General features: G+C 39.7%; 1 protein-coding gene across 3 annotated transcripts; it reads left to right on the top strand.

The window, feature by feature from the left end:
- Positions 1 to 1,794: 1,794 nt before the first annotated feature.
- LOC148651052 (tyrosine-protein phosphatase non-receptor type 2-like) lies at positions 1,795 to 21,941 on the top strand. Of its 3 annotated transcripts, none has more exons than XM_088600845.1 (11): positions 1,795 to 2,509; positions 6,803 to 6,893; positions 9,295 to 9,395; positions 11,307 to 11,405; positions 12,645 to 12,782; positions 13,146 to 13,355; positions 13,743 to 13,904; positions 14,310 to 14,509; positions 15,275 to 15,373; positions 16,033 to 16,106; positions 21,639 to 21,941. In XM_088600845.1, exons 1-11 carry the CDS (start codon positions 2,453 to 2,455, stop codon positions 21,647 to 21,649), a joined length of 1,242 nt encoding a protein of 413 aa, XP_088456971.1. In that variant the 5' UTR covers positions 1,795 to 2,452; the 3' UTR covers positions 21,650 to 21,941. The 3 variants fall into 3 exon arrangements, with proteins under 3 accessions (XP_088456971.1, XP_088456970.1, XP_088456972.1); XM_088600844.1 differs by having other exon boundaries at positions 1,831 to 2,509; positions 14,304 to 14,509; XM_088600846.1 differs by lacking the exon at positions 16,033 to 16,106 and having other exon boundaries at positions 1,851 to 2,509; positions 14,304 to 14,509.
- Positions 21,942 to 22,383: the final 442 nt, after the last annotated feature.

The raw sequence follows: 22,383 nt of genomic DNA, 5'->3' as shown, positions 1-22,383 counted from the left end.
AGGTTGTAATGACCACGAGTCAGCCACTAGAGGGCACTCAAGGCATAAAATGCGCTCGATGGCCACGATGCACTCACGCAGTATAAGGGTAAGGGATCACAGGTGATCATGTGGCAATTCCAATGGGGTATTCAAATTCCTAAAAAGCCCCTCACCACCTCAGCTCTGGAGCTTCATGACTCCATGATGAGCAGCAGCAGCACCACAGTTGTCCAGGCAGAGGAAAATAACAGCAGGAATCTTGAACACTCCTCTTGGGGAGGGGGGCAGGACAACAGCATCAACATGGTAGATGAGGCCTAGACAGATACTCTATTGTCCACTACGGTTGTTTTTGGATTCTCCCACAGAAGTACAAAACACACAAGCAAAACATAAGAGTCAAATAGTCACAACATCAGTATGTGATACATAAATAAATGGGTAGTGGGGGGGACTACATTTACATACATTCACTGACACAGACGTCTTATAAAAGTTTTTATTTGAAATTGGTACCCTGTACCGTCTCTCTGAGGGGAGTATTATGACTTGAGAATGCAGAGGGTGGGTGGAATCAGCTGTAATGTTCCTCGCCATTCTGAGAACTGTATTGTGATATAAATCGCTGAGCTGGGGCTGCTGTTTTCCAATTATTTTTCCGAGCTCCATGCCACACAGAGAACATAAGAACGGCTACAAACGAGAAGAGATGCCATTTGGTCTCCCTAGTTCGTTTGGTAGTTAAAAGTTAATTGACACAAGGATCTCATCCAACTGCTTCTTGAAGGAAACCAGGGTATCGGGGAGCTTGCTCCACACCCCCGCCACTCTGGGAGTAAAGGAGTGCACCGTGCTCCCAGTTTTAACGGCATGTCCAAGTAGTTTCCACTTGCGTCCTCAGACTCACGTTTCTCTCTTCATCCCGAATCAGTCTGCTGGATGAACCAAAGTGAAAATAATGAAGGAACCGCAGTTTACAAATACCATCAGAATAAGAAAAACATCACAACCAGTTCAGTTTGACTAATGCCAGACACTGTTAATGTGTATTAAGAAGCGTTATTGTTGCAATTGTTATTCTTATTAAAAGATTAAACTCATTTTTTTCATTGCCTGGAAAGCTGGATGAGAGCTGTCAGGAAATACTATGTATTTGCTGGTGGTTCCAGGTGGCAGTCTGATTGCACTGAGCTCATTGCTGAGTTCTGATTACACCTGAACCTAATGACATATCCCAGACCCTAACACTAAAACTAAGCACTCCCCAGAAATATTCCCAAACACACTGGACTGTGTCTGACACAGTATCAACACCATCATTACACTAGTGAAAGAATAAGATCCAAAAAGAATAACTTGTGTATTTCAGGTTTCCTGATGACAGTTAGCTTTAACAGTTTTAGCAGCAATTGTTTCTGATAATTGTTACACATATATTAAATATCTGTAAGTAGCCATTAGAGGATTTTCGATCGCTTGTGTTATTCTCGGCTGACCTGTTTTCTTTTGTAGACAGTTCACTTAGAAAAAATAGCACATGCAGCTACCGTCTAAGGTCAAGATTTCGTATTCTCCTGAGGGCAATGTTTCATGGCTTCAAGTTAAAAAAATAAATAACGCGAGGGCCAAAGAGCAAATAACTTCCCACGATTGATCACCACCCTTAAAAGGCTAATGTTCATTTCAGCAGCTTCCAGATGGGCAGGCACGATACCGGCACGACCCTGAAAAGCGGTAGTCGCCAAATGCCTCATTCCGTCAATGAAGTTTTGATTTGTGTCGTAAAAGGGACACGCCACTTCCCGATTCATCTGAAACCGAGTTATAACCTTTTTGTCAGACACAGCTTGACATTTTGCGCGGTTCACACAGCGCCGGTCTTACGCCCATCTCCTTTCCTTATTTCTTCCAACAGTTTTCAATACAGTCATGATGCGTGACACGTTATCGTTCATCGGGAGGCAGAAGAAGTACGTAATAGAGAACGAAGTTTTTTTTTTTCGCTGCGGTTTGATGTTCTTGAAAAAGCGGCAAGAATATTGCAATTGTAGGCGGCGGGGGGTATATATGTGTGTCTGTGTGGGGTGGGTGATTAACCTAAAGCCTACACGTCCAGCTAAAAATACACCTGTCTAACCAATGACATTCATTCCGCCCAGTGTCATCCCTGGGCGCCAGACCTCCCTCCGCCGTCTCATCGCACATCCGACAACCTGCCTGCGCCTCCTCTCGCGCCGCAGCCCGAGCAGCGAAGGGCCCCCGCCAGTGCGCAGGCGCGGGCAGAGGCGCCGCTCTCCGCGTTGATGTCAGTTACACGGACACGCAGTTTGTTTCGCCGTGTTCCGGCAAATGGCTCGGCTGGAGGATGTGTAGCGACTGAAACCGTGAACGCCGACAACAACTGACTCAATTGTTTACGTCCGCGGAGAAGGGAGGGGGGGGGGATTGGCACCGCACCGGCACAGCAACGATGGACCAGGAGTTTCGGGACATGGACTCGGCGGGCCGGTGGCAGAATTTGTACTTCGTAAGTCTCAACTCGCGTTTTTCGTTACCCCCTCTCCGCAGCAGCTGTGCTCTGGGAGACGTTTGAACGCCTAGCTTCCGACTTTCCTCTAGGAAGTTCCTGGGCCGCAGCCTGGCCTCGGCGGCGCGCACCGAGCCCGCGAGTGGTACTGCGCCTGCGCCGCCCAGACCCGTGGCGGCGGTGCGCATGCCCTGCTCGTTACCAGGAATTGCGGGAGCGCGCACCGGAGGTTTAAAAGGAATGTAGTAGACGCTAGGAAATTCTCCTGGATATTTCAAACAGCGATTTAAAAAAAAAATAACACCAAAAAAGCTTCGCAAACATTGGACGTATCAGAAGCGTGTAGTGAGTGTTAGTTGAGTGTCTTAACCTGAAAGCAGGTTCTCAGTAGTAATCAGATAATCATATTTCGCTCAGTTCCAGCTGCGTAAAATAAACTGACGCTTTACTGCTAGTCGTAAACAATATAGTCACTTAGGGTGTAAAAACTTAAGCCGATCATTGGCTTTAAACGCTCCAAGTGACTTCATGTTTTGTCTTGCGTAGCGCAGCTGTTGCAGCTCTGGTATTGTATATTATTCCTACCAGAGGATTCGCAGACCCCAATTACCAGTAATCCTGTACTTCGCACCCGAAGCTTAATACAGGTGTGCAACAGCACGTCTGTTTACGAAACTGCCCCCTGAAAGTTCGACCAGTTTGCTTCGACGTCAAAGCTCGCTTCCGGTAACGTGCGCCGCGCTCGTGTTCTCGGAAGCGGGGCTTCCCAGGAGCAGACACGAGCGTGTCGCCTGCACGGACTCCGCTATGGCCGCGACTTCCACGAGATCATGTGGTTTCTCATTCATTTTGAGTAGACTGTTTTGACCGCCGCTTATTCCTAAAAAAAAAGGGTCGAAAGACCACATTGCAAGAGCCACATGCCAAGAAAGCTTTCTGCTGACTCTGAAGTCTGGTCGGGAACTCATGCCTTTTTAACGACACACCTGTAAAAAAAAACAGTCGTTGCCACGAAATCAGCCTTTTACAGTAATGATGTGGCTTCCGTGTTTCATTTCAAATTCCCATTGTTAACAGTGTTAACAGTTGTGACGACAAAATCAGTAGCAGGGTTGGAATGCCTATCTTGCGTTTCTTATGTTTCGACTGGGTGAACGTTATCTATCCACCAATACTCCCATGAATGGAAAATATATGACTTATGCAGTAAGCAGGGGGTCAGTCAGGACAGAGCTGTACTGCAGTATTAAATTCCTAAGCACCTTTACCAGCCTGGTTTAATGAGGAGTGACAGCGACTCACATCTGTCTCCATGTCGAAAGAACACTACTCGTGTGCAGTATTGGTGCAAAGCACTCCTCTCTTTAAAGAGGTGCCTTTTAGTTTAAAGCGAGCCCACGTGTTTTCTTGCTGTTGCAATAGGGAACATTGCCGAGTGGGCAGCAGTTTTAAAGGGGGGGTGAAAAGGTGTTTTATGTGTTTCAAAACAAGACCTTATATAGCTCCCTGCTAATCATGTTTTTTTGTGAAGGCAGTTTTAGTATTTTTCCATTGTTGATGGCATTTTTAAGTGTATAAATATTTTTGGGTTTCTTAAATATAAAGATAATACACCATTTTTATTTCACATAAACACCCCCCCCCCCCCCCCAGTCGTCTGCTGTGAGAGTATATGGGATGAGCTTCACCAGAGAATGAATGCAAGAGAAAAAAATGTGCAGCCAAAATAACCTCCCTCTTTTAGATGTTCAGGGATGGTAATAGATATGAATACATGGCTAGTTTCTTAATCATTTCTGGAGTACATGGAGCTGTGCTAGCTAAAAAGGTGGGATATTTTAATAACAGTAGTTTGCACTCCAAATGCCATGAAAACATTACTGCAGTGTAAATGTGACGCCTTATATTCGGCATAACGTGTAAGAGCATACCTGTGACAATGAGAAATGTCAAATGTAAGTTGCAGCTGTTTTAAAGCTTGTATAGTTTATCAGTAAGACAAAAAAAAAAGACCAGTGAGAATTGACCTGTGTTTCAAATGGCAAAAGCAACAGATACAAGGGTGTCGTTGGTGGGGTCGGGTGGAGTGGGGGGAGCTGAAAGGGGCAGCCCCTATCACCCCCCCTCACCAAGGTCAACATGGAGTGGCTTATTTGACTTGACTGGAAAAGAGAAGTCCACAATGCCACACCCCTCTCTCCAAGCTTTTCATGAAGTAACATCTACAAAATGACAAAGGAAGGCTCCAAGTCCCAGCACTACTGCCTCACCTCAGCGTCAGAGAACAGAAAGAAATAGAAAGTTCACTGTAGAATTGTTCTAGGGCAGTGGGTCCTAGCCTTGGTCCAGGAGAGCCACTGGAGCTCCGGATCACCAGTGCTGATGAATGCTTTGAATTGACATGCTTGTTAAAGACTTCACAGTAACTAGTACAGCAGGAGTGTGTCCTGAGTTTCACAGGTGCCTTATTTCAAAGGTACGTCAAGCAGTGTCTCCTCAACCTACTGATCCTTATTTCTGCCTTAAACAGCTGTTTAAAAGTTGATCGGTCTTTGACAGATACAAGCAGTGAAATGTGACGGACTCCTACAGTTTTTTTGCTTTTCACCACATTGGTATGAAAACAGCGAGCAATGACAAATCTTATTCAGCTTTTTAAGAGTAAAAACGTGGAAGCACTTTTGATTAAGGACTCAAGCAAAGTTCTGTTTTTTGCTTGCAGCAGGAAATACTGCATTCTTAGTACCAGTAAAGAGTATCACTGCTCAAGGCTATGAAAGTTACTCAGGCAGCACTATGTTTCTGTTTTTTGAATAATATTTTACATAATGACCTTACATGTTGTAAAAACCTAAAATGGTCAGTTCTCTATCTGACATGTTTTTAAACACCTGTTTTTTTCTTTTATAGTAATGTTTTAACAAAGGTGCTTAAAAACAATGTTACTTCATTTCCTGTTTAAAAAAAACCTCAGTGCTCCTTTCATATACAATACTGTATATGTCTTCCCTTTACACTTAAATGATAAATGCATTAGTGTTTTGGGGTAATAAAACAGAACAAATCCTCCTAATTAACACCTTTCACTCAAGCATAAAAGTGTAAAAAATAAGCTCAGAATTTGTTTTTGGAAATATAGGCCTATATTTTAATATACAGCATTGAGCACTTTCAAGTGTTTCTCCTTTACAGAGGAAATAAAGCATTTTGTCTTAAAAGGTCACATTAGGCTAAATGGAACTTATAGTAAATGTAAAATATTCTTAGAGTAACATAAAAATACATTTCTTCACTGTTTTGAGACGGGTTATTGTTTGAAAACAGTAACCAAAGTAAAAACAGGTTCTCATGTAGACAGATTAACTGCTGTACTTGATGTGAGCTCTGCCAGGAAAGAATGGCTTGTTGTTCACACCCGGAGCTCACTGTATCAATGAGTCTTCAGGCATCAGATATAGCAGAACAGGTGATGTTTCTCACCAGTGAGTCAGATCACATGTGCCTGAACTGTAACCAGGCCAGCTCTTGGCGAACAGCTTTATTCTGGTCCACCTGACCCCTTCACTGCTTGACTAGTATGGTATGTGGCTCCACCTGGGGAATTCTGGTCAGTCAGCTAACGGCACAGATTTGAATCGGCGATACAGTCTGTGCCCTGAATGCACAGCTTTAGTAGGTGAGCCACCTGAGGTATGTGTTTTTTTTTTCTTTGTCTCGGCTCTCAGCTTCAAGCCCTGCAGCCACAGGCAGGGGAGAGTGAGGAAGAGTAGACAGGCTGCTCCAGCCCACCCTCCTACGAGCCTCTCGCCCTTTAACACCTCGCTGCCTCCGCAGCTCTGCCTGGAGGTTGAATGATGGGTGAAGGAGAGACGCGTCCCTTGACTGCTGCTGCACAAACCTGCAGCCTTCCTGGTTGTCTAGTAACCTCATCCTTGGTGGGATGAGCCACTTATATGTCAGTGCATGGGGGATCTCAGTCACAGTCGGCTAGTGACACTGCCTGTATCGCGGAGCTCAGTCTCCAGTGGGGAGAGCACCTTCACTGGCTAAGCCTCTTGACAGCTCTGAGATATAAAAAAAAAAACAGCTCTCACTCGTCACTGTGAATGGGTGTTGTAAAGTGATTTGTCCTTCAGGAAGTGTCCAGGAAAGTGAATAATAAATCATTAACACTGGCCTCTGACCTACCAATGTGTTGAATGTCCAAGGCTGCTAAAGGAATCTTTCCTTCATGCCAGTGATTTCGCTGTATGTGGAAACCTGTTTATAATGTTTCTGGTTGTTCTTTTTCAGGAAATACGCAACCAGTCACATGAATGTCCATACAGAGTGGCAAAATATCCGGAGAATCGAAACCGAAATAGATACAGAGACGTCAGCCCATGTAAGTATCCCAAATCTGAATACTACCTACTTGGCAAAATAATTGTGATATTAGAATTGATAGGATTCTTATGTTTATAACTTTGCCCAGCAAAAGCTTTTGGGAAATGCTTACAGTGTTAATAATCCTATTGTCGTGTTGCTCCAGTGCTCTGTAGTAGTGTTAAAAACAAATTCTGCATAAAAAATGCAGAACTCCTGATCTGAGTTTACCTATTGCTGTGGTATTTATTTTTAATGCTAAATATGTATTTGCTTCATGTTTATAATGTACAGTTGGTTAATTATAGATCTGGTGTGACAAGAAAAATACTTTTGTTCTTTTCCCAGATTGTTGAACCAGATTGACAAGCAATTTTATATATCAATTGTGCAATTTCACAATATATGTACAGTGATACAATTCAGTTGTACTTGTTTTTAACTTTCAGAGTATTAGAGTACCTTTTTATCCAGACGTACTACATATGTAGGTGTTTGAAAACTCCATAAATGTCCTTTATTTCCTAAAGAGTGTCAAAATCTTTTTCAAGTCTTCCAACATGATAACAAGATCAAATAAAGGTGTTTACTTAAATATACCAAGCTATTTTTTCCATACATCTTCTTAGATAAACAATGTATATACAGTGCATGGGTGAATGTGATGCATCCATGAATGTGCAGTGTAATTATATTAAAAACTGTAGTTGGAGATGCTTAATAACACCTATTTGAGAAGATAAGTGTACACTGTTAACTGTGAAAGAGCTCATTTATGGTAGTTAATTTTCTATTGCTTTCCTGTCATGTTTCTATATTAAAAACTCTGGAATAATTAAAAATTGCACAATATGTTGTTTAGTACAAGTGTGTAAAACTGCGAAAATAAAGAATTTAACTGTGAAATTTGTGGAGAAAGCACACCATATTTTCCTGCTCTGCGGTTTTATGTGTATTGTGTACCTTTAAATGTGCATTAATGAGTGAGAACCATGAAACTGATACTAAATAAAGTAAGGGCTGAGGGCCAGCTGTTAGGTTTTTTGTTTCCTGTTTTATTAATTAGAAGTCAGTTAAAATGCTTGTTGCTTCAGAAATTTATTTTTGGATCCAATCTCTAATGTGCACGATTATGAGTTATCTGATCACAGTACGCTTGGTAAGCAAAATCTAATCGAGGATTACATTTTATTGAGTTCTTTATAGATTTCATAGTCTAGTTGTTTCTGAAAGTGAAGGGTGTTCTTTGAAACTCCTGAAAACTGTTAAAGAAGAGAAAATTGTTAAGGTCAATGAATATTAAAAGATAACCTCTTAGAATTAGTACTCACCCGCCCCCCCCCCCCCCCTCGCCACCACCGGCCACAGACCATTACATTATTGCTGTAGTAGAGCTTCATTTTGCTGAAGTCTTTCCTGCATCAGAGATCTTTCTCGCTCGCACTCCACTGAAGGTGATGTAATGTTTCCGAGAAAGAATGCCTCTGTGGGTTCCCATAAGACGCAGCCTTTTTTTGCTGTTCATTCAGACTTGCAAAAATGTGCAGTAAAAGCTGTTCTGTACAGACAGAGCCAAACAGAGTTAGTCTACTTCACATATATCAGAGCAGGTATAAACAAAGGAGGAAGGGGAATGGATTGACTTAGAGGTGTCCAAATTCTGTAAAAGAGAATTTAAACCAAATTAAACTAATTAAAATTAAATTAACTTTAATTAGCTTATTAAACTTGGCTTTAATTAGTTTCTTAAAGTTTGAAATCATAGATTAACAAGAAGGGATAGACTATGTCAGGGGCAGTAATACGCAAATAAAGCATTCTGATTAAGTCTTGCTTGCTTTTGTACTATGAGCGAGGTTATGTTGGTGGTTATTGGCAGCTGACTTCAAGGTTTTTCATTTTGAGCACGCAATGTAAAGAACATTTTTGAGGCTGTCAAAAAATGTAAAGAACATTTTTGAGGCTGTCAGAAATGTTTATGATAAGCTTTAATTTGATCTGTTAAAATATTAATATTAGAAATTGAATGTGAATTTATACCTACTTGACAAAAATGTACGTATGAATAGAAGCCTTTGATCATGTCTCTTTTTAGCAATCCCTTATCCGATAGACACCACGTGTCAAACTTGCACTGCTCTGCTGAAACACCTACAGTACAATATCCTGCAGCACGGAAGTAACTTGCACAGGAAAAAAAAGTGATAGCAATAAAAATGGAGTTTGAGTACACTGCCCCTTTGATCTTGTTTCTCTTCAAAATGTGGCCTTTTCAATCATCTGCAGACGTCTTAATTCATAGATAAATCCTCCAATGTCACTAGGTGGTGTTTTAAATGTTTGTTTGTGTATTAAACTCATGTTTATTCACCGCTGTATGCATGTCGGGGAAAAAAAAAAATCTGTTTCATTTGTTTCAGTTGACCACAGTCGCGTTAAGCTAGAAAATGCAGAAAATGATTATATCAATGCTAGCCTGGTTGTAATGGAAGAAGCCCAAAGAAACTACATATTAACTCAGGTAGGTACCTGCAAACTGTGACAGCCATAATCATGTTCACTGTGTGGACCATGGTAGGACACACCTCATGAGTTCTGGGTTTTATTCCGGACTGGGGTGCCTTCTGTGTGGAGTTTGCATGTTTCTCTCTTGTCCATTTAGTTTTTCTGTGCCTCTTAGGTTTACTCCTACAGCCTAGAGACATGCTGTCCATGTTAAATTATAGATTGCCCGCTGTATGTGAATGTGGGTGAACTGTGAAGGACTGGTATCCCATTCAGTGCGTAGTCCCAGTTACTCCTGCAGCAGGGGTTTGACAGCAGCTCCAGCAGGCTGCAGCTGCAACCCTCGCAGGGCCAAAAATAGATAAAAAAAACCCACATTCAAGTCAATTTAAAAAGTAGAAATCAAATTGTGCAGTGTGCAGATTGTAAAAGTGGGGTGGCCTCGCTGGAGGCAGTCTGCAGTCCAGGAGGCCAGGGTACCTTTTCTCCTCCTATGCTTTGAGTGAACACATGTGTGTCTGTCCAGTATTGCCGAGCCAGAGTCTGTCCTGAAAGCGTATAGAGTGGAACTAAGTGCACATCTGATTTACCCCCATGTTGGATGTCAGGCTGCCACAGGGCTGCTGAGGAAGGAACAATGTATAGTTACTGAAAGCCAATCAGACCTGTCAAGTATGTGGGGAAAGTGGTAGTATACCAGAGTCTGACAAATGTCCATGCAAATGTGGGCAGAACATGCAAACTCCACACACAAAGATACTCTATGTATTGCCAGAACTTATATCTTGCCAGATATATGTATCTATATGGAAAAATATACATTGCTGTGTTGTTGGGTATAAAAACACATTATCATTTAAGGCGAGGGAGGGATAGAGGATTTTGTATTGGAAATAGTTTTAATATCACAGCTGTTTTGAGGTAGGGATTATTAGACGCACTAACTTTCAATTTCAAAAGGCAGTGTTTACTCCTGGCTGAAATTTTCAGCAGCGCCTGTTTGTGAGTTCTTGATTGAAAAGAATGATGCCTTTGTTTGAAAGTAGACTGAACACAAGACTAATAAATCACAAGGTTGTGTGGGCCTGTTTTCTGCAGAGTGTCTTACTTCTAAGATGTCAAACAGCTGGGAAGAAGCAGAAATCGTTTCAGTTAAAATGGGGGGGGTCATACATAAATTCATAAATTCCATTTGTGGGCTAATTTGTAAAGTTTTCTTTACTTTGTCCCCACAGTATAAGCTATCTTGTGATTTTAAGGTATTAATAAAAGTTTGTCCATTACTAAAAGCGTTTTATAGCTTTATTTGGAGCTCATTTAGGAAGAAGCCTATGTAGGAGGGCCATTCTTCTAAACATGTTTGTACCCATCCTATATATTGTATTGTAAAGACAGTCAATCTTTTTGTGCAACAAGATGTTGTTTAAATATTAGAAATTGTCAGAGTTTCTTTTTTTTCTGATCGCTACATACCCTTATTAAGCTCTTTGGTCTCCCTAAATACCAATATTTGAAAATACAGTATAGTTGACATTTGTGGGCAGCACAGTGGTGCAGTGGTTAGCGTTGCTGTATCACAGCTCTGGGGTCCTGGGTTCAATTCCGGACCTGGGGTAAAGTTTCTGTGTTCCCCTCATGTTCGCATGTGATTCCTCTGAGTGCTTCAGTCTCCCCCCACAGTCTGAAAGTGTACTGGTAGGTTAATTGGCTTCCAGAAAAATGGGCTCGTGTGTGTCTGTGTGTGTCTGTGTGTGCCCTGCAGTGGGCTTGTGTCCTGTCCAGATGGTACCCTGCCTTTCGCCCGTTGCCTGTTGGGATAGACTATGGATCCCCCCCCGTCCCTGTATTGACATTTAGAAAATGAATGGCTGGTTACATCTGTCTTTGTTTTTTATGGAAGATGGTGACTCCACTTGTATTTCTGCAGGGACCACTTCGCAACACTTGTGGTCACTTCTGGTTGATGATATGGGAACAAAAGAGCAGAGCTGTCATCATGTTGAACAGAGTCATTGAAAAAGGCTCGGTAAGGAATATTTCATTTTCGTTTTCTGAAATACGGAGGGCCAGGCCACGTGCACTGAAAGTACTGTTTGCAGCCGGAAAGTCAGTTGACTGAAACGGTAGTACTTACAATTACAATTTCATAAGACTTGAGATTCTCCTGTGGTCTGTGGTAATTGAACTTGGTCATCCCATTCACAACACAGAAATCATCCAGCTGCAGGTGCAAATGAAAATGGAAATGCTTCTCGACTAGCTTTTAGCTTGCCTTAGTTTGTACTGGGAATGCATGACCTCCTAAGGACTGACAGTGTCTGTGCTCTAAGGTATTTATATTTTTCACAATAAAAAAATTGTAAATCTGGAAGAGATGGCTGAGGATTGTACAGGAAATAGATCAGAAACAAATCTCTATATAAAGTTAATTTGGAAAAAGTAATTGGTTTCACAATGAATGGGGTTTTGATGAGTAATGGCATGTACACTTGCCATAAACTACTTTGCCTACAATGATTAAGCCTAAGTCTTTATTAAATCAACACCAACACAGTTTCTGTGCCACATCACGTAACCATTTGCTAAGAATTTCAAAGTAAAGGAAAATCTGCATGCAAAGCATACCCTTTACATTTACCACTGACGTCTGACTGATTATTGTGTTTCTCATGTTGTGATCATGACTCCTTTTGTTTCCTGGGCGATTTAAGATGAACCGATTTTAAATATCGGCAACATATGACTCAGTTCGATAAGAGTTTGATAAAACCTGATCAATAATGAAAACACGAATGCTAAAACTCCATTACAGCATTTGTGTCTGAAATGTCTTATTCATATAACCAGATGCTGTGTGTTAGGATAGTTGGTCAGCATGGCATATCTTTCTTAGAGATTTCTTAATCATGAAAAACAATAAAACTGGATAAGCTATTAGTAAAGAAATTAAGAAATTCATTCAAACAACTCTTGTATAAAGTGTTACTTTATACACTTTTATTTTAACCCTTTTCTTCATGTTTTGCTCGTTTATTCTGTCTTGATTGTTTTTTTTTATAAGCCCAAATATATTTAATGTTTTTCCAATTTAGAATAGACAGGGATGTTCTTTCAAACAATGTAAGGAAACGCTAACATTTTAATTCAGCAGCTTCAGCAAAGTAGTCTTTAGTCCATTAATTACAAAATTAATTAATTATTCTCCTGTAGTTTTATTAGAAGTATAGTTTTTCCAGAAGATGACTATACTTTTTTTTCCCCACAGGAAAAATGTGCACAGTACTGGCCAACAAAAGAAGAGCGAGAAATGTCTTTTAGGGACACTGGATTTCATGTGACGCTACTTTCTGAAGATATTAAATCATATTATACAGTACGAGTTCTGGGGCTGAAAAACACAAATGTATGTTGTATTTTTGAATTTTCTGTAATGTCCAGTGTTAAAATCAAAGTTCAAATTTCAAATTTTGTATTTTTCCTTTCCTTTAAATACTCTGATCATCAAATTTCCTATATCCTGTATTGTGGTACGTCTGGTAATTTTTTCCTAATCTAGAAATTTAAGGAACCTTCTTCTTTGGTTTTGAAAACTTTTTAAATGTACGAAAGGCAATGGTAACCAAGGTTTAAACATTGCCTCCTGCTGGTCTAATGATGAAATTATGATTTAGACTCTGGATTTTTAAAAATTGATAAAAAAGTGAAAGAGGGCTGTCTTGTATATCCTTTCTAACTCGATTCTCATTTTGTTTTACTGTTTGTCCAGACTGGGGAGACCAGGGAGATTTTTCACTTTCATTACACCACATGGCCAGATTTTGGAGTACCAGAATCTCCAGCCTCGTTTCTTAATTTTTTGTTCAAAGTCAGAGAGTCTGGCTCTCTAAACTCTGACCATGGGCCAGCTGTAGTTCATTGCAGTGCTGGAATAGGACGCTCAGGGACATTTTCACTGGTAGACACCTGCCTTCTTCTGGTAAGTACAGAAACCAGTTATTACACTTATGTTAGTAGTGCGTTAAAAAGGAAGTTGAATATTCAGGAAGTAATGACTTAAAAGTTTGTACCCAGAATGCATCTGAAATAAATCTGTAGACATGAATAAAGTGGCACTTTGGAGAACTGCAGAAAAAAATACTTCACAGCCCAAGACAGCTCTAAAAATGTGCACTGTCAGTATTGCAGTGCGGTTTCCTAATAAAAAATGTGATTAATCATTCCTCTTATTGTTTTTTTTGTGATGTAGCACTGAGTCATTCAGACCATTTGTGCTGTTTGGATAAGTAATACATTTTGTATTCTTAAATGCTTATTGCACACTGTGCAAAGAAAAATGGGTAAAATATACATTTTTTTTTTACAGATGGACAAAAGGAAAGATCCTTCGTCTGTGGATATTAAGAAAATACTTCTGGACATGAGAAAGTACCGAATGGGACTCATCCAGACTCCTGACCAGCTGAGATTCTCCTACATGGCTGTAATAGAAGGAGCAAAATACATAATGGGAGATTCCTCTGTTCAGGTACAAGCTGCTGTACTAAGGCCGAATTCTGTGCTTCACATTGAAAAGGACGATTGCTGGGTTTTAAACAACATAGTGGACTGCCATGTCTGTCAGATGTATTGAGCCTATCCTTTTTCAGAATGTGGCAAAAAGATCTACAGCTGTTTGTCTCAGAGGTGTATGAGACTTGTATGGCTACTCCATTAAAAAGAAATTGACCGCATATATAGTGGTTTGGGCTGTGTAGCGTTCTTCTTCCTTTTCAGTTATCTTTCCTCTAAGCAATATGTACAGGAATATGTCCTGTAATATTTTTTTTTTGGTTGTTTTAAGTTAAGCAAACAAATCTCAGGTCTCAGAAATGTTCAATTCTGGCATTGAGTGGTGACATAAGGTGGCATTTTTTCCACCTTACAGAAACAGTGGAAGGAGCTGTCCAGAGAAGATCAAGAACCCGCCTGTGATAACTCCCCGTCAGCACAGCCCCCCCGGCACAGCACGGAGAAGTTCAACGGGAGCAGGGTGTCGCTCTCGGAGGAGAGGGAGGAGCCTGAGCTGGACAGCTCAGCGGACACGAACCTGTCCAGCAGAGAGCAAGAAAATACGGATGGCATTACAGGAAGGCAAGTGCACCCCCTACGTCCTGCCACCTGTATAATATAGAAGTTAAATACACCTGCCACAGAATAGAGAGTAGAGGAGTTTATTGCCATACAGTAGGTACATCAATGGAATTCCTATTCGTAAAGTTTTCTCAGGATGTGTACTGTACAACACACAACACAATGTAGATGGTACATTACAAAAAGTTATTAAAAGTCGTGCACAGTCTGATATAATTGGAGAGTCCACATTCTCTATTATACTTTGATAGCACCAGTAAATTGAAACAGCCACATACATTGCCTTTACTCCATAGGATACTTCATCCAAAGTATGCAGTTCTGTTCCCCCCATCGTAATCCCTGTGGCAACATATATTCCTCAGTTTCACAGTCCACAATTAGGAGGAAAACCGAGATACATTGGAAAATAATACAGCAGTAGAGAATTTTTTTTCTTAAAAATATATTGTCAAGTTAAGCAACATACAGTGCAAAAATATATTAACAGACGAAGGGCTACGCTTTTAGGGACTAGTAAATGTGTGAGTTATTAATACAATCAGTGCCCTTATACTGTATATGGTGCTTTGCAAATGTATTCACCTTCTCAATGTCGCCCTTGTAGACTTTAGATTGTAGATTGTAGAACCTTTTGGAATGTAGAAACCTGTACAATTGCAAGCATTTTTTGTAATTCTAATAAATTCTCGATTGTAATGGTGAATTATTTTTTAATTGTTAACCTTGTGTGCGCACTGAAACGTATCTTTTTTTTTTTGACAGTGTTCGCAAGAGACACAGAGAAGAGAGGATAGCAACCACTGCACAGAAGGTGCAGCAGATGAAACAGAAGTTAAGTGAAGCAGAAAGAAAAAGAAAAAGGTGGTTATACTGGAAACCTATTCTCATTAATGTTGGGGCAGGGGCTGTATTTTTCATTGGTTTGTATGTGTGCTCGAGATTCCTTTTCCAGTAAATGACTTCTTGCACTAAGATTGCACACCAGAACTTGTTCAATTGTACCAGTACCTGAAAAAACAGTAGATTTTATTTGGTACAGGTTGTCTGTGCATAAATGGAATGGGGACACATTTCTTCAGGTCAGAACATGGTGCATTAGTTCAAAATGTGTACAGTTCAAAGCAAGATCACAGCATAACATCTCAGGGTCTTTTCTGGCTTCAGGCACAATTAGTACCAAAAAAAATCGTACTATACACTTTTAAGTGATTGTGCTAAAGATTTAGATTTGAGTTTCTTTTTACTCTTTTGCTTTTAGGGGTTTTGAAATTTAGTTCTCAGTCTGTTTTTAAGTGACAACCTTGTTTTTGTTATTTTGCATCTTATGTCTGAAAGTTAGGTTTCACAGTATAAATCTTAAGCAGGAAACCTGTATAATAGGGAGTTCTGAAATTTTAAAAATTAGAGCAAGTCCTGATTTTTTCTTCAAAATAATTGCATAGAGGTCCTTATAGCACCAGGTAGTTCTCAGGGCCTTTTAAGAATTGAAGAATTTCTGTCTTTTCATTCACTTTAACTAGCATGCTTCATTCATCCTCAAGATCCTACGTGTCCCGAGTTCCTCTTCTTATTCATGGTTCAAAGTGTTGTTCCTGTGAGTTGAGTATAAATGGACTTTTGATCTACATAATTTAATAGTCAAATGTGTACCTTGACTGTAGGGTTAGGATCTGCTTAGAAGATTTAACTACACCTCTATGTAAAGGTGCTTTGTACAGACATACCTTAAGGACTGCATTCTAAACAGTGAGAACTGCCATGGCAGAGTCTTCATTGAACTCTCCCATTCAGTTTTCTGTTCAGACAGCAGTGTAGTGGAGTACAGAGTTATAATACACTGCAGTCCCATGTACAGAGAGGAAGCAAACAGACCTTAAAAGAATGCAGTAGGCACTGCTGTCCCCAATCTCTTCAAATCCTGTAGTGCTTCCAAAAAGATTTGGAAGTATTAGGGAAACTTTTGGAGTGTGTCCAGTTTTTAGAGAAATGCAGGGAAAGCCTGTAAAAACTCAGAACTCGGATGAATTAAGAATTTGCAGTGTCTGCAATATAGCTCTGAGAGCATCAGCAGACATACCTGTGCGGGAGTTTAAACAAAAGCAAGACCGTAACCATTTATTTTTAAATCATGCAGTTCAAAATCCACAGTCTCTTAACTCTACCCAGTGAATTTAGATCCAGAAATTACAAAAAGATATTTTAAATGTGACCTGAATCTGCTAGTTAATGTTAGTCAAAACTACTAATCCCCAGAGGTCACGAGAAAGAAAACTGAATACTACTGCAATAAAATCTTTGTGCATAGGTATTTTTTTTTAATAGTTACATGTTCTGAAGAAACATTTCAGCTTGATTTTTTTTTTCAAGCGTTGACTTTAGAAAGAGCTGATGTAGAGTACTCTGTGTGGTTCTCTATGCTTAACCTTCTAGGAGGTTTACATACAAACATACACGTGCTTATCTGCTGAAGCCGGTAATATAAGATCATAAATGTATCCCCCACCTGAATGAAAATAAATTCTTGACTGAAACAAACTTCTTTTCCATTTCAAACATTCCAGTTAAATATATAAACATTTCTCTTAAAATGGGTAATGTATATGTGCGTATTTGCTAATATTTAGTCGATAAGGCATTTGGATAATTTGACCAAATACGGGGAAACCGTATTGTCCCATGTAAAGCAGTGAGATGAGTTATACCAGCCGACCACAGCAACTGCACTGGCTCTGTCAGTTTTTGTCTACTGCAGAGGTGTACAGACCAGCTCCTGGAGGGACCAAGTCTCTGCAGGTTTTCAAACTCTCTTTAGAGCAGCAGCACATGAGGAGATTGGGAGAAGCTGTTAAGTGGGAGTGGAAAAGCTACTAACCTTCTTGTTTTAACTTGTTAAGAGCTGGGTTGGAATTAAACCCCACAGACATACCAGACCTGCAGGACTAGGACTGGACAGCCCTGCTGTTCAAACCACATTGTGTGCAGTGCCACTGCTGTAGTTCTGAGATGGGCTTTCCTATTGTTATTCTTCTTTTCACTTCCTATGAATTAAAAGCTATATGTCTTTTTATCTGGGATGACATTTCGTGCCTCTTTTCTTTAATTGTGGTGTTAACCATGGCTGGCTGGAATATTAACAAGTGCTCAATTTCAAACAAAGCACAACTAAAGAGGTCATAAAAGTTAAATTTAAATGAGTATTCAATTAGAAAACAAAAGTCGTTGTCTTTTTTGGAAAAAGTTTTGGAAGCGTGAACACAGTATCCCTCATGATTGTGCAGTTTTTTTCATCGACTGTACATGTACATGTGTCCTGCACTGTTCAGTATTTATGAACTTCAGATACATTTTTAGATGCCAAGCAAACATTTTCAATTGGGTACATGTTAATTGGGTACGAAATGGAAGCGTTTTTGTTGTTGTCTATTCTGTTGCATTTCATCCAATCACCATACGAGCTTGTTTTGCAAAGTTCCTGCAAGAAGATGTAGTGTATACGTTATCATTAACATTAAAAAGAAAGATGGTTTGCAGCTATTTGGGACAACTTTCATTTTCAAATAAGCAACTAGTTTAGAACAGGGACCAGACATCTTTGGCATTCCAAGACACGATTTTGCACCATACTTGATGTCATTCCGATTTTAATTCACAACATTCCCTTTTGTTCTTGTTCCTTAATGATTGTCTTTAGTGGAAGTTCTCTAAAGCATTATTCCTTAAGAGAATAATCAGCCCAACCTCATAAAACTGAAATCGTCCTATGCAAGTTATTTTTATCCTGAAGTAGTTGTTCACTGTTGAGCGTTTTTTGCTGTATATTTACATGATGACAAAAAACACCTTCCAAACGGTTAAGTTCCTTTACTGCCAAGTTCCGCAGTGAATTACGAAAAGTGTTTCCCAGCCAGTTGAGACCAGGGTCGCGGTGAGATAGAGGTCAGGAAACTTGTAGTTCTGTCGGTCTTGTATGGTATAATTTGAAAATCTTTTCAACGTTTATTACAAATATGAACTTTTCTGGTGCTCTGCAGTTCTAAGAATACAGAAAGTAAAGTTTAGAACAATCTCCCTGGTGCAGGAAGCAGCAGGAAAGACAGGCCGGCTTAGGTTTTTATTTCAATTGTGAATACGTTGCACAGTAACCTTCCCACGGCAGTGAGATCTGTCTCAATAGTTTAAACAAATTAAAAGTTTTAGTTAAAAATATTTGGCAGCATCACTGCCCATTGCTGTATTCAAACATTGTGAGTGTTGTGTTATATTTGTCGTCTCATTATAGGCTACATGTTGAAGTTGCCTGTAGACAATTAGAATGTTTTATTGATGATTTGATATTTACTATGACTTTAAGGCAAACTGAAGAATTATGGTTTACAATTAAGTACTTTTGTATTTTGCAATTGAGGATTCTGAATGATTTTGACAAATCTAGTTATCTGACAGTATTAGACTTTTGTTTGACACGTTTATTAAACTACTTCTTCTATAAGTCATTCTATAAGTACCCCCTATATAATTTCTGAAAGTGCACTTTAAAGCTCTGATGAATGAAAAGCAAATGTCTTATTTAGCTATGTTCAACATACATTCCTTAAAAATGTCTTCCCTTTTTTGGGATGTATGTAAAGTTAAATCTTCCAATATACTGATAAGGATCACATTGCAAGTCTCCTGCTCTGATAGAAAAGCAAGCTGACATTTTTTCCCTTTATTCATTTTCTGGATTAATGATACTGTAGTAGCCTCTGTACTCTCATTCAGCCTGACTCGTTATAGCAGTCTATGAAGATGTTTGTTCAGTATTAATTTAAAACATGGCTTAGTTGTACAAGTGGATTCAGACACTCCTCAGTGCAATACTCTTACACCAGCAAGGTAACAGTAGACAGTTCCAGAAGTATGGCCAAGTGTTATAGCTAGAAACCAGCCTGTATTTGTTTGCAAACTACTGTGAAAGATCTGTCTAGAGGTCAGTTTCCACTCAGAATATAAAACGTGCAACTGTTACTGTATATCAGTTTCTTGTCTTTTGTTGTTTTCGTATTCCCACCAAAAAATCACAAGAGGTCAACTTCTTGCTCCGCCCCACAGACTTTAAAACTGGAAGCAGTTTCCGTAGAGGAGTGCAAAATCTCTAGTCAAACGCTAGCACCTCCTTATCTGTGGAGGAGATGATGATGTGTATTATCCCTGACAAATAGAAAAGGACCGTGTGACCATTTAGGCTGTTGTAATGAGACATACATACTTAGCTGATGTGTGGTGAGCGTTCTGGCGCACTATGGCTGCCGTCGCATCATCCAGGTGGATGCTGCACATTGGTGGTGGTGGAGGGGAGACCCCATTACCTGTAAAGCGCTTTGAGTGGAGTGTCCAGAAAAGCGCTATATAAGTGTAAGCAATTATTATTATTATATTATTATTACATAGGACCCGCCATAATGTTGTAGCACTGTTATCCAGCTGTCCTTTATAAGAATATGCATCCTTTAAACTGCTTCTTCTTTTAAAAAAAGCCATTTCCTCAAACGATGTACCCACAATTCGAGTGTACAAGCTACCCATCTGTTTAAAACGCCAAAGTCAAAGACATCAGCCCTTAGAACCTGTAGCTGAGACGCACAACTACAGCCTTGCTATGCCTAAACAAAGAAGTCAATGTCTTCATTAACATCTTGACACTGTGCGGAGTCACAAGCAGTAAATCAGTTGGTCAAGGTAATCGTGTCGTGTCATCAAAATATTGACCCCGTTTGAAGGAATATTTTCCATTTCATAGAATATTTTGGCAGAGAAGTAGTTGCGATGACACGGCCAGCTGCCTTACAGAGGATTGTAGTTTTGGATGTAAATGCCCCAGACAAGTGTTTGTGGGTGGCAATGTTGCGGCACTGACTTGCCCATGGGGAATTGAAGCCCATAGTCTTACACTGGTACATATGGTCATTGAAGCAGCAGGCTCGTGCTTTATGTGTTCTGCAATAATGATTTTAAATGCGAATGCTTAACATCAAAGACGTTGAGCCTTCCTGGTGTAAACGATGTATGTGTGGGGAAAAACACATTTAGCTTTCATTGTGTTCTGCCATAATATGTGAAATTTATAGATGTCTGAGGCTGTGCTTGCAAAATCCTTTAACCAAGTATGATAAAACTGCCTTTTAATGAATCTGCTTCACATTGCTGTGAAACTGGTTAGGCAAAGGTAATCCCATTCAGATTTTTAACTCTTGGGAAGAAAGGTGTAATGATTGTGTAAGTACTGTAGCTGAGTGATGAAACAATGTTTGACCAGTCTATCAGGCTTACTGCCTTGTTCAGGGCTGGGCACTTCCCACGCTATTGCAAAGTTAACCAGTTCTTAAATAGCATTTAAGATACTGGTTCATTTCTGATGTGATGGCATGCCAAACTTCAGAAATGTTTTTTGTAGTTACTAATAACATTGTGTGGAATCCCAACATTACTAATATGATCAGAACAAGTAAAACAAGATTGTAAGAAAATATTTTTCCTTTGGTCAAAGTAGTTGTACAGCAAGGTGAAGCTGTGACTGCAATAATCTGCTTGGTGCTTCAGTGACTCTTGAATGACCTGGTAGATAACAGCCCCTAGAGGCTTGTATACATTTTTTTTCATCTGGATTTTACAGGACAAATGCATGAACTAGTAGAACTGAACTAGTCTTATGGTGTGTCGATATTTATAGCTGTAACTCCTTAATTTTCGGTTTTGTAAGCTTGTTATTTTTGTATTTAATAAATGTTTTAGAAATAACTGTTTTGCCTGTGTCATTCTTGCTGAGGGTTCATGCATTAAACTACTGCAAAGCTCTCATCTCTGTGAGACTGTGCTGTAGAAATGTGCTGAATTTAGGTAGTTCCTTAAAAATGTGAAATGCTATTTTGTAATTTTGTGTTGTGGAGAACGGTAAAAATCTGACACGTTTGTAAGAAACTATCTTGCCTATCTCAGGGAGGATTAATGCAAAGCAGGGAGGATGCCTGTGTCTGCCCAGGTGAAACTGGGGAATGTTGGAACAATTGCAAGGACTGTCTTAGCTTGTCAAGGAAAAGGGGGTTTGTACTGAAACAGTTTTCTTTATGTTTTGCGTTGTATGTCGCAGGCCGAGAATGAGCAACACCTAACACAGCTGACCCTGAGAGTAACTGCAGCTCTAGTCTTGTCCTCGAATGGGCCGCAAATCTGCACCCGCAGGGATCTTCAGCCACACAGTGAGGTCACCCTCTGCTTTGACAAGCTTCATGTCCCTTTACTGTTTACAACGTAAACTTCTACATTCTTTGGATGAAGAAAAATTAAACACACCAGCATGGGACTTCCTCTGATGGAGCAGATTTCATGTATTGTCACTTTTTTGTCACCATTGCTTGTAATTCACTTAAAATACAGAATGAATTGGAATATGCCTATCTGCATTGACAATTTGTAATGCTCTATTTTTGTTATTTTTAAGGCAGCATTAAATCCTCTATTTTTTTAAGTAGTTACATGAAGATTCCTTGGCTTGCTTGCCAGGAGACTGTGAACCTCTCATAAGGTTAATGGAAGAAAGCCTTCATGACTCAAAGGGAAAACTGCAGTATTTACATAATGCAATATTCCATTTTTTGAAATTACATTTTTATTGGTGCATAAAAAACTACAGATGTCCAATTTGTTAACTCTTTGTATTTCATAATAAGGGAGAGGAGTGTTTTGCCTTTCACTGACCTTCATTTAAAAGTATTTTGGAGGAGTTTTAAACTTTCTAAGAGTTTTCCTAATTGAAGAATATAAAAGGCATAAAAGTAACATAGTATAATGTATAACATTATCTTACACAGTTTGTTTTACATAAGAAAAGGCTG

The sequence above is a fragment of the Lepisosteus platostomus genome, chromosome 12, assembly GCF_059453375.1.
Source record: "Lepisosteus platostomus isolate fLepPlt1 chromosome 12, fLepPlt1.hap1, whole genome shotgun sequence".
Classification (NCBI taxonomy): Eukaryota; Metazoa; Chordata; class Actinopteri; order Semionotiformes; family Lepisosteidae; genus Lepisosteus; species Lepisosteus platostomus.
Note: the sequence above shows the minus strand (reverse complement) of the source record. Positions and strands in the feature narration are given on the sequence as shown.

Excerpts from the sequence above, each read along its gene's own strand:
- LOC148651052 (XM_088600844.1), top strand. The coding sequence starts at position 2,453 with ATGGACCAGGAGTTTCGGGACATGGACTCGGCGGGCCGGTGGCAGAAT. Across the intron at positions 9,396-11,306 it reads GAAACTACATATTAACTCAG|GGACCACTTCGCAACACTTG; the intron begins GTAGGTACCTGC and ends GTATTTCTGCAG. Across the intron at positions 12,783-13,145 it reads TGGGGCTGAAAAACACAAAT|ACTGGGGAGACCAGGGAGAT; the intron begins GTATGTTGTATT and ends CTGTTTGTCCAG.